At 40.2% G+C, this 12,925-nt stretch overlaps 1 protein-coding gene across 2 annotated transcripts in view; it reads right to left on the minus strand.

The window, feature by feature from the left end:
• Positions 1–7,244: 7,244 nt before the first annotated feature.
• CLCN4 (chloride voltage-gated channel 4) overlaps positions 7,245–12,925 on the minus strand; it is a 47,609-nt gene continuing 41,928 nt past the window's right edge. For both annotated transcript variants that reach the window (XM_058186919.1, XM_058186918.1), the window contains one exon: positions 7,245–9,624. In XM_058186919.1, coding sequence (XP_058042902.1) covers positions 9,534–9,624 — 91 coding nt within the window. In that variant the 3' untranslated portion in view covers positions 7,245–9,533. The remainder of the gene's footprint in view (positions 9,625–12,925) is intronic.

The raw sequence follows: 12,925 nt of genomic DNA on the forward strand, positions 1-12,925 counted from the left end.
GTTCTCTACCCTAAGGGCTGGCTAGGTAGGCGTGTCTGGGTGGTCATGTGACTGGGTGGTCAGGACCAACTCAATATCACTCATGTTGAGGGATGCCTCACCTCGCCCAGCCTTTCCTTGCCATACCCGGCCCTGCCTCACCCTGAGCTGGCAACGGAGTCGGACAGCGATGAGGCTGAGGAAGAACATGGGCCCGTCCTAGAGGCTGGGGAATGCCAGGATGAGGACTCTGTATCGGAGGCAGAGATGGGGACAGGGCCATCGAGGAGTGAGGTGCGAACTCCAGAGCCTCCAGAGGCTGACAGTAGTGAGGTAGAGAAACAGGAGGAGCCTGTTCCTAATGCACGCATGAGAAGAGCTGCCAGAAGGCAAGAGCAGCTAAAGCAAAGAGGATGACTCGGGAGTAGGGCTAAGAGATGATTGGCCCCTCCCATAAGGCTTAAAAGACCAGCAACGGCGTTTGGGCTCTTCGTCGGAAAACAATGTTGATAGCCTTGTTTCTTGTGTTGCTGCATTTATTTCTTGTCGGCATCTTCTGCTTTTGAACTTTTGCCAAGAAAAGCCTTTGGCAGTTGCCTAATTAAACCAAGGTTGGTGATAAGGTTGAAGAACTGTGTTATGAAGAATTCTCTTTGATTTAGTTTGGATGACACTGAGAATGAGTTAATTCTCAGCTGTTCTAATAAAGTCTGTTTGCTTTTGAACTGATTGCATTTCCTACTACCTACTTGGGCCTGGGTCACAACAGATTTCAGGCTTTTTGTGCTCCGCACAAGCCTAGCTCAGACAGAGGTGAGAGAGTCAAATGTCAATTATTTTTAATTGTTGATAAGAAAGTTCTAATAGTAATCTAAGGAAATTTGTCAGATTATATTAAGCCTTATGACCAAAAACGAATAGAATGACTGAGGGGTCATAAGGAAAATTTTGCTAGTCAATAGAATTACTCAAATTTGCTTTTACTTTAGAAAGTTTCATTTGTTTATTAGTGAAAATATTTTATAGTTAGGTATTTTTTTTTGTTTCCTCCTGCCTTAATTATGTAGGAAAGTTATCAGACTGGTGAAATTATTATAATACCCAAGAGATAAATCCTAGAGATAAAAAAGAATAATACTTTATATTAATTAAAAGTTTTGAAAGTTTAAATTACATATTGTTTGCCTAATTGTTAGGTCACTTAAATGTCATTTTCTCTATGTATTAGTAAGTTCAGAGTGACCATTTCATTCTGAATGAAAATGATCAGTCTACTGACTGAAATATCTATTCAAAAAATAGCAGCGCCTTCTAGAATACTGACATTCTAGAAGTTATAAGTTTCGGATTGTGCTATTTATAATTACATTTCCAAAATCTTCCATAAAGGGATATTAAAAAACACTAATACTCAGATATATCCAAAATATGTGGTATAGTTGGTGTAGTTAACAGAGCATATCAAAGATTTCTTTTAACCAGCTGTTTCAATCAAAGACTATAGCTTGTATCACAGAAAAAGAAGACAAAGAAGAAAAAGAGCTGGGAAGTCCCAGATTTGCACATAAAAAAGCCAAGTATGAGCTATCAATATGAAGGGCCAGCAATTATCAAAGAATATATATGTTTCTTATGTGGTCCCAGCCTGCAAAAATCATTTTGCAGAATTTTTTTTCCTGTTTTTGTGAAAAAGTAGGCAAGTATGACTGAGGCCTTCTTTCAAAAGTTCAAAAGTTTCAAAAGTTGGTACCTGCAGGTGGTACCAATCCAGGATCAAAAGGCACAAGGTATGAATCTTTACACTCACATTCTCTCACACACATATGTAAAGACATCTCTCTCTCTCTTTTCTAGTAATAATCTACTGTAGGGAAATTAGCAACCTACTCACTAGACCACGAGTGTCAAACTCAAGGCCCAGGGGCCAGATCTGGCCTGTGGGGTGCTTTGATCTGGCCCTGGGGCTGTCCTGGAAGCAGCAAAGGACCAGCCCACAGTGCCTCTGCCAGCAAAAACAGAGCTCAGGAGATTTGCATGCAGCCCTTCCGAGCTCTGTTTTCGCTGGCAGAGGGTTGCAGGAGGCCATCACAGCCAGTGGTGAAATCCAAATTTTTTACTACCAGTTCTGTCGGCATGGCTTGGTGGGTGTGGTGTGGCTTGGTGGGCATGGCTTGGTGGGCATGGCAGGGGAAAGGTACTGCAAAATCTCCATTCCCACCCCACTCCAGGGAAGTATACTGCACAATCCCCATTCCTTCCCCACTCCTGGGGAAAGGATATTGCAAAATCTCCATTCCCACCCCACTCTGGGGCCAGCCAGAAATGATATTTGCCGGTTCTCCAAACTGCTCAAAATTTCTGCTACCATTTCTCCAGAACCTATCAGAACCTGCTGCATTTCACCCCTGATCATAGCTGAAAACAGAGCTCGGGAGCCCGTTTTCACTGGCAGAATGCTTGGTGCCCACAACATGAGTGATGTCAAGCTGGCCATGCCCACCCTGGCCACAGCCTCCCTGGCCCCCTAAGGTCAAACATAACCTTAATGAAATCAAGTTTGACACTCCTGCACTAGACTGTCATTAGCTGCAGCCTGAACCCACATGTTATGTCTCCTTCCCCACTTCAGACCCACGAGCTGGCCTTCAGCCAGTGGATTCACGGCTCTTATCAGTCCTGGCAGAGAAAATCGCAGCTGCCTGCCAAAGTTCAAACAAATGATTCACGTAGCAAGACTTTCAGCTCTTTTTAAAACGGATCAGCTAAACTTTGCTTCCCGTGGAGTGAGAGCAGTCCCAAAGCTCCTTATATATCCTGTAGGGTGGAGCTCCTGCCCCACCCTTCCTTTTGATGACGCCACCTCTCTAGTCTTCTGAAGCGTGGTCAAGACAAGCTAGATTATTATTATCAGCTGGGTCTGAAGGTGTAGCCTGGGGAAGGGAGGAATCAGGGAATGATGGCCTCATTACGTCCTCCGACTGGTCTGGTTCTGGCTCCTGGAGCTGATCCAAAGGAATCAGTGCTCCCAAGGTAAGCCTTACCGGCCCTTCCCCCTCACTCTCCGAGTCACTTTTCGGCATGGGGCCAGGTTTGGGGGCTGGAGTCACAACACCACATCAAAATAATCAATCAGGCCTGCAGGGGAGTGGCAGTTTTGAGAGCTGGCATGCTAGCTGGCTGACTGGCTGGAGGGCATCATAAAAAAGTGCTTCCAAGATGGGCTCAACTATACTACACCTACATCTCATAGGGGATTGTTCCCCACAATCTCTGCCAGAAGAGGTTGAGATTGACCTGGCTAGTCCCAAAGCCGAAACACACTTGGATGGCATCTCCCCCTCTGGCAAAGGAACAGGTCCTGAGAACACCCAGATGCAAACTCAGCCCCAAATGCAGACCTGCTGGAGTGTGGGAAGCATCCAGCAGATCAAGCTTCTGACTGCCAACTCAGCAAAACAACCTCAAAGACCGGGGGCAACAGTGGAAAAAAAAGTGGGAAAAGACATCCAAAAGCCCCATACAATGGCATTAGAGGAAGTTGAAGTTGTTGAGTTCTCCCCTCCTGGCTGCAGGGGGTGGGAAACTCCAACAACCCCAGAGAGGAGTGACACCAACTCTGACAACCCCTGGTAAATCAGCCTGTGATCCCTATCACCATCCCAGTAGAGCTGAATGTGCCATCGTCAGACATCCAGGGAAGGTATTGGCCTTACTGGACTCAGGCTGCACCAGATGTATGGTAAGCCCTGAGGTGGTGGAAAAATTAGGACTCAGACTCCAACAGTTAAGGCATTTTGCCAGCTAGATGGGACCATGGCTGGGGGAGCCCTGGATCACTCTATAACAGAACCAGTGGAGATAAGGATGGGCAGTCACCAGAAGACCCTGAGTTTTATTAAGGCTCTGGGGATATAGAGACCCCTCTTGCTAGGGCTGGCATTGCTCCAAAAATGGAATCCCTACATGAACTGGTGAAAGAGACTATTAAAAATTGGGTGGGGGGAGACAGGAAAGGTGAGACTTCTCCCTGGAAGATTAGCAGCAAACCTACCCAGGATTTGTTGGAATTAGCCACAGTGGCACAAAATCAACCAAGGCGGGACCTGAAAATCCTCAGAGAATATTGGGACCTAAAGAACATTTTAGTGAGAAAGGTCCAACACCACACCAGCTGACCAATTGCACCAAGATCTTCCCCAGGGCTACACTGCCAAAACCCAAGCTGTATTCCATGACTTCCCCAGAGAGCTGGAAGAGTCGGGGCATTCATAGATAAAAACCTGCAACACAGTTTCATCCAGCTGGCCTCACTCCGGGTAGCTGACCCAGTCCTATTCCTGGAAAAGAAAGATGGCTCTCTCTATTTAGGCATGGAGCACCACAGGCTCAACGTGGTCTGTCTGGAGAACGTATATCCCCTACCACTCATGAAGAACATGCTAGTCCACTTAGCCAAGGGGAAGATTTTTACTAAACTGGACTTATGCAAAAGGTATTATAGAGTCAGGATTAAGGAGGGGGATGAGTGGAAAATGGCTTTCAACTGCTCCCTGATATATTTCCAATGCCAGGTGTTACTGTTTGAATTGCAAGGAGCCCCTGCCATGTTCATGTAGCTAATAACTGGAGTCCTGCATGAACATTTATACAAAGGGATGTTGTGTATTTAGATGACATTCTGATCTACTCTGAAATTTTTTTTAAATTTATTTTTATTTGCATTTATATCCCGCCCTTCTCCGAAGACTCAGGGCGGCTTACAATATGTTAAGAAATGAAGGACAAGCATGTTACGCTCATACAAAATATGTTAAAAAAATTTCAGGCAACCAAAATATATGCTACTTTCAAAGTGTGAGTTCCATAAAGACAAAATTAAATACTTGGGATACCGAATCTTGCAGGAGGTGTGGAAATGGACCCAGAAAAAGTCAGGGCAATCTTGGAATGGCCCCCCCTTGCATGAGGTGGCAACTCCAAAGTTTCTTGGGGTTCACAAATTTCTACCAACACTTTATTTTCTCACTTTTGCCCAAATCACCCTGCCCTTTACAAACCTTCTGAAAAGAAAAGAGGAGGGAAAACCCAGGCTTAGCCAACCCTTAAAGTGGAGTATGGCATGGAAGAGGCGTTCAAAAAGCTCAAGTATTTTGGGATGAATTTTTAAAACTCATGGGGACCACCCAAGGCTTAAGCTCCTTTCACCATCCCCAAATGAATGGGGGATGCAAATGAGCTAACTCAGAACTGGAACAGTATCTCAAATTAATTAACAAGATAATTGGACTGATCTTTTACCATTTGCAGAAGTGTCGTATAATAATTCAGTACATAGTACTGGTTTACTCCCTTCAAGGTAGCTTCAGATCAGGACTTTGTAGCAATCCCAGAACTATCTGTCGTGTCCCACTCCTCCGCTGACGGCCGGGTCAGGGAAATCCGAATCAGGCTTGCCTCTGCAGCTCTGCCCAAAGTCCTAGCAAAGTCCTCAGAGCAGGCAGGAGACCAGTAAGTGACTTCAGCAAGATAAGTTCGACTTTGCCTGACTCAGAGACTGACAGAAAGCATATCCTTTATATAGGCCATGGGGTGTGGCTCCATGACTCAGCACTCATTAAGGCCTGCCCCTCCCTTCCTTCTGTTGCCTCCGCCTATCCAATCTTCTGATGCGAGGGTCACTCCAATCAGCTGTTGGAAGTAAACTTTCCTCAGGCTCACATGCTGTGGAGGAGGGGGAGGGGTCTAGCTGCTCCGTTTGCCTGGGCGTGGAGCCAGGGCTGGGGCCGGGGGATGCTCCCTCCTCTGCAGCCTGCTTGGGCATGGAGCCAGGGCTGGGACCGGGAGGCATACATTCCTCCGTGTTTGGGAGCAGATAAGCAGACCCCGGCTGCGGTGAGAGCGGACAAGACACAACACTATCTTTGGACAAACCCCAGAACCCTTCATTACAAGAATGGATACAAGAACTACAAAATATGTGCCCAATAGCGGTCAAAGTGCTGAAGGAAGCACAAGATGACTACAAACAGCAGAGTGGAGGGATCATCTGGGATAGGAAGTGTGCTGGAGGTGTAAAAGAATGTTATGGGAAATTGGGGAGTATGAACACTAACAGGAACCAGACATGCTAAACTGAGTCATCTGCCAAGCTTCAAGGCTGCCAGTCCTGGGAAAGGAATTTACACCAGTGCCTAAGGCACCAAGTTCCCAAAACATCTGAAAAAGACCTGATTAGACTGCTCACCCTGGGGGCACAGTTTGAGACATGGGGATTGCTTTCAATATATGATTTTCACATGGTTTTTCCTCAGAGCTTCCCTCATCTATGCTGCATTCAGCATCTTTATTCGAAGTACCTTTTCTCTAAAACTTATGGAGTCAAGGCTCCTTCTTTCCTAGAGAGTAGCAAGGGCCAGTCTGGCAGCCCCCAACAATGAGGGTTCTCATTTTACCAACCTCGGAAGGTTGGAAGGCTAAGTCAGCCTTGAGCTAATCAGGATCAAACTCCTGGCAGTCAGCAAAGTTAGTGTGCAATACTGCATTCCAATTACCGCACCACCATGGCTCTGCCAAAAATGTAATTTATAATGTAAAATTTGAATTTATACTGGCTATAGCTTATTTTGAATCTAAATGACAAAACTGAAGAATTTTGCACATTTCAATTACTAACATACTCATTTCAGTTTAAATATCCAGACTGAAGTTGCACAGAAAGTGATACTAATGCAAAGGTAGAAAATGAAATCTCTTCCTAATACAATTTTAAAACAGTGAATTTCTTCCTGTTAAAATACTTATCCCAAATGTAATTTTCCTCCTTCCCCATATATGTAACAATAGTGCAACAGTGTAACAGAATAGCCATTGCCAATGTGATGGCATTCAAATGTTTTGAACTTTCATTTTCCTGCCACACCTCTGGTCAAGAATAATAGGGGTCTATATTTTTCAAAAGTTAGAACACAAATTTTGCATTAAGATACACTCTGGAAGGTAGTAAGTATGAAATTTAGATATTTTAACTGAATTGTCAAATACAAGGAACTCAAACGTTCTTTGTATTTTTGTTTCCTCTGGTTTGTATCTTGAGATGTAGTACACAAATTGTGGGATTTGCAATTTTACTGTAATGTTTAACCCACTTTAAAATTTACATTTTAATAAAACAGAGCAGTTTCGATAGTTAAGGTACATTAAATCAGGATAGAGCTACATAAAGTACAGGTTTTTTGGATTATGTTCATTTACCAAAACCTTTTTATTCATTTAGTGAATATACACAAGTTCAACATATATAAATGAGAAATAAGAAATTTCAACAGATCTATTATTCATGGTTGGAATTCAGAATATATTTTATCAAGCTGGGCTTTTCTTCTTCAGAAATAACATGAAACAGAAAGATAACAGTTTTTGATAAATTTTCAGCATATGTCAAACAAAAAAAGCTGTGGGTTGCTCATAAGTTATAGGCTGATAGTTTAACATAAGAATGTATATAACTAAAATATCTAACATATTTCCCATATCTATTTGTATGTTGGAAACTATCATACTCCTTTTGTATATAAGAACCATGCTGATTGTTGCACTGAACTTCCCTCTGAATACCTTTCAAAATGTAATATTTATCAGCTCAATCTCCCATATTTCCACTCTGTTCCATGTGTTGTACAGATTAATTTGTTAAATGTATAAAAACTATATTTGTATGTCAAGGAGAAAAGAATTTACAAACAGTTTCTAAAAATGATTCCATAGTGGCTTGGTTATGCAGACCCACATAATACTAGATTTCGTCTCCAAGCACATACTCAAATTCACACACTTTCTCACAGGAGAACCATTTCTTTGTATTAAAAGGTAGGGATGATTAATAATTTTTGGAAAGTTGGATAAATTTTATTATTTTCCTAATGTTATTATTCTATTATTTTTCTGTCATTTGAAGAAGTAGGAAACTGCATTTTTAATGAAATGCAATAGATATTCTCAGGTGTTCTTCTATAAAGGTAAGTAAATTCTGAAAAAAATCCTGTCAATTATTAGAATTATTGTTATTTCCAGTCTCTAAAATTGGGTGACAATCAGTTAAATACTATTTGTTTCATATGTTCAGACAGTGATATATTGATGAATCTTAAAATCACTACCATGTTGTCATAAGCAGCTTAATACCAAATCTTTTTTTCCCAGACATTAAAAACCATGGGTTTTTCAATTGGGTAATCTTTTGGCAAAATATTGAACATGCTCACACAGGAAGTACGTTTCATGTATACATCAGTCAATACATTTATCAACAAACCACATAAAATAGAATATGTGCTAATATTAGTGGGGTGACAAGCTGGGAAACCATCTTGATATTTCCTGGAGCCCATTTAAACATATTTCTTTCAGGAACCAGTAATAAATGATCATCCCAAAAATCATATGCCTGAGACATGTAATATGAAGATTATCTATAGCAGATACTTTATTTATCATATTCATGTCCAAACTTCAAACTCGTTTATACTTTTTTTAACTATAAAAATTAGCTAAACTGATTCTAAGATGGTTTATAAAATATTTCATACTGTAAAATCTATTTGTGACATAAAATAAATATACAACAATTCCACAAAGAATGAATACATTAAAAAAAACACCTGAGTGTTAATATGGGTTTTTTTTCTCTAGGGAAAAAACGTGGTTTTTTTTTGTTTAGGAATACTGAAGCTTATTGTTTAAAATACTTTTTAACAAACATTTGTGGCCAGAATTGCAATTTAATGTCAGTTATCCTGGAAATATATAATCTTATGTGCTCTACCTGACATCATGCTCATGTATGGGAACACAGTAAAAAGAAAATTTCATCATAAAAAAAGAAAGAATTTGCAGATTATTTCATCCTATTACAAGTGAACAGAATAATTCAGACTAAACAATAGCACTAAAAGTTAACTGAAGTACCTTTTACTTCTACAATATCTATGAACTTCTGCAAAAATAGTAAAAGCAAGAACATTGTTCACAAAAGTATGCAACTTTAGAAAATAACTTTTGTGAACCCAAATAAAATTTAAGAAATATGAAATAGGGCATGTGCAATTAAAACATTTGGCATTCTTGATTATAGTAGGCATACATATGCTTGCTGTTTTTAATATCTTTTATCAAGATAATATGGTTTCTAGCTGCTCTCAAATTTTTGTAAAGACGAATTTTCTGTCCTCATCAAATCATGAGAAAAATGCATTTATATTAATGAGATATGGTAGGCAGGACAAGGGAAAAAATGTGCCATGATAATAACTGTATTTATGACAAGAAAAACATATTCCCAGGAAAAATAGCCCATAGTTGAATGGAATTTTCAAATATCTTTACCAACATAACTCAAATGTTCAGTTTGCTATAATTTTCCCTGGATTCTACCCTTAACAAAGTTCTATTAATTTAAATTTTATTTTAACAAAAAATGAAGAGCTTATTCAAACTCCTTTCAATCAGTTCAATAGAATTCTTTTCTTTAAGATTTGGGCCTCTCTGCTGGGAACAGCCTAATTAAACATGATGGATTCAGGATCTTGATTTGCCATTTGAGCCATATGCCTTAACACGTCCTTTTTGGTGATAATGCCCAGGAGCCTCCTAGAGAAGAAGGGAAGGAAAGAAACAAAATTGTGATTAATCATTAACCTGTCTCCTTCATTTTTCAAATTCTTCTGCAGGCAAAACTTAAATACAAAACAATCAGTTTCAAAAAGACACCCTGTTCCTCCCTTCTTTAAAAAATAAGAAATGGATGTTGTTGTTGTTTTTTAAAAAAAGAATGATTTACATTTACAAACTGAAAAAATTCATCACAATGTATTGCTTTTATGAATACAGAGCTTTCATTATAATTTTCTCAGCCTTTGGCAAAGGGATAAAGATGCCATATTCTATCCAGCAACATTCCTCAATGCACTTAGTTAAGGCTGTTTCTTGAGCAGGCTCAAACTTGTCCAACTTGACATTATCTCTCTAAAAATATTTGCAGAAACTGTTGGGATCCTCCAGGCCAAAGCAGAAAAAACTCAATGCAGGGCATAAAGAGACCGATACATCAAAGTATTGCAAAAACCTTGAAGGCAGAGGCTCCTGAACTATGACCTGAATGCCAATGCATCACATTTAAAGAAAGCTTCCTGCAAAACGACTGAATTATATGCTCTCCCCCTTCTCTTGCAGGCATGCTACTATGCAAAAGGGTGGAAGCTCTCAAATATCTGTTCATTCCATCTATCATGAGTTTTTATTAATTATTTTAGAGGAGGGTTGCTATAGCTGTTAAGAAAACTGAAAAACAATGGTAAAAAATATAAATAAAATTAATAGTCCAGCTAATGTTAACTGCATGTAATACAAACTTACTATCTTACTGTGATAGCAAAACCCTTTGAATAATCAATGCTAATTATAACAATCCAATGCCTCAAATAATTGACCCTACTGTTTTAAGCATTCTATTTTAAACACTATACACACTTAAGTAATTCGTTGTGAAGGGCAATTTTTCATTCTTTTTCATTACTCAAAGGATTGGAAAAACAGAAAAAGAGGATAGATATGCTATTATCACAGCCCCAAAGATATATAAGAGCAATGCAATGTCTGGATAATTTTTCTATTTTAAAAATATTACACTATGTCCTTTACATATTACTAAATACTGCAAGATATGGGAATCATTTCAAATAAATATTTATTTATTTTAATGCAGTTATGAAACATTGGGGTTCCTTTAAAAATCTGTCTGGTGAAGAGAATTTCATTATTGTGAAGTCTGGTCATTTATTTTTATTGAATATATGCAATTAGAGTTTGTTAGATTGAACGGAACATATATACTAAAATACTAGAATTGTTTCCTGCAACATATATACTGATGTCTTTGTATACCTGCATTTCCTTTCTCATGAAGAACATACGCTTGCACTAAAAGTTTACTGCTGTAAAAGTACATCCTTCCTGCATTAACCTGCATTAAGATCTAAAAACCTCCATAAAATGGCACTCTGTTTCCCACAAGAAATTGTCACATATCTCAAACTAGCAGAGCAATCTACATACCTCTGTACTGTTAAATAGGGAACCAAGTGGCTAATTTAGAAGACAAAGGAGGAAGAGATAAACAATGCAGATGGATGTAAACCTGAAATTAGATTACATTCACTGACTTTTACTATGGGAATATAGAAACCAGATTCCCGGGTACACAAATCATGGATGCCAGAGTTGGGGGTTTACATTCCTCAAGAATACTTCAAAGACCTTTTTGGGTATAAGAGGACATTGCTTTCTCTCATGAGTTTGTAGTTCCTTCCTTGCATGTATGTATCATCTTATGTGTTTGGAACGACTAACCATTTTGAGCCTGATCAGGATTAAAATGCTATTTTACTCAAGCCTCTGTTTAAGTCTCTTGATTGGCATTTATGAGCTTAGACATATTAATAAGGGCCGGTTTAGCTCTGCCTGGTAAGGCCTGTTATTAAGAACACAAAGCCTGCAATTACTACAGGTTCGAGCCCGGCCCAAGGTTGACTCAGCCTTCCATCCTTTATAAGGTAGGTAAAATGAGGACCCAGATTGTTGGGGGGGCAATAAGTTGACTTTGTAAATATATACAAATAGAATGAGACTATTGCCCTATACATTGTAAGCCGCCCTGAGTCTTCGGAGAAGGGCGGGGTATAAATGTAAACAAAAAAAAAAAAAAAAAAAAAAAATAAGTGAACCTTACATTTTTGGCGCCCAGACATGGGGCTTGAAGGCAATGCTTTTCTTCCAAATGGCTACATTTAGCCCCCACAATACTGAACTCCATTGAAGTTCAGCAGGCCTTCAAAACAGTGGGCAGGAAACAGTGGGCAGGAAAAACTGGCATGGGCCATAGACAATGTCAAAGAGCGCTCCCAGTAAGTTTGAACTGGTGATGTTGGACTGGCCGGATGCCAGCAGATCCTGATTCCAGCTGGACCTGAACGCCCCATTGAGGCTTGAACCAGGTATCGGGGAAGATTGTACTCTCCTAGGTGAGTAGAAATATTTTTGGGGGGAAGGTAAGAGGGGAGTGTTGCTTTGTGTGTGTGTGAATGAGAGGAGGGAAATTCCTACTAGAGGTTTGCCCTCCAAGTGAGTGCGGAGATTCAATTTGCGGTTCTGATTATTCGCAAGAATATCAGCCAGAGCGGATCGTTTTGAAAGGCAGGTAACTGTTGGAATAAAAGTCTGCAGTGAAAGGGTGGTTCTGGTTAAAACTCTGAGCTTGAAAGGGGAGCCCAAGGAGTTTTGTCAGTTCTGAGCCTAGGAAGTGGAGCCTAGGGCCCGAGAAAGCCCTCACTGGACAAAAGCCCTTACAGAGAAGGGAAGGGTTTTAACCAACTCAAAAACCCCTGACAGAAGAAGCTCGAGAAAGTCTTGAGGGAAAAGATGGGTCTTTGGCCAAGAACTTCGAGCTGTCCCCAGCCCGAGAGTGAGGCTAGACCCCGAGCTTGAGTCAGGTAAATCCCTTTAAAAAAAAAAAGCAAAAAAAAAAAGGACAACGATAGTGGTAGCCTGTTTGGAACAAGTAACCTTGTTGGAAGAATAGAGCTAAGACCTATCGTAGCAATCAAAGTTGCTTTTAAATCCATCTGGCCAACCTACTAGTGTGGGAGCCTGGCCTCCAGAAGGCAGCTTTGATTTAGATTTTATCAACAAATTTGCTGATTTTTTGGCTACCATCAGACGAATTGAAGAGGAATTCTTTGTTGGTTTCTTTTTCAACCTCCTCTGTCAGCCAGAGATTCAGAGAACGTGTGGGCTCACTCTAACATCCTCTTCTAAAATTTGCCCCCTTGTCACTTTCAGAAAAAGAAACAAACTAGCCAAAGTGACTGAGGAGGAAGGAGAGTTTCCCCCACAC

The sequence above is a fragment of the Ahaetulla prasina genome, chromosome 5 (assembly GCF_028640845.1).
Source record: "Ahaetulla prasina isolate Xishuangbanna chromosome 5, ASM2864084v1, whole genome shotgun sequence".
In the NCBI taxonomy this organism is placed as follows: Eukaryota; Metazoa; Chordata; class Lepidosauria; order Squamata; family Colubridae; genus Ahaetulla; species Ahaetulla prasina.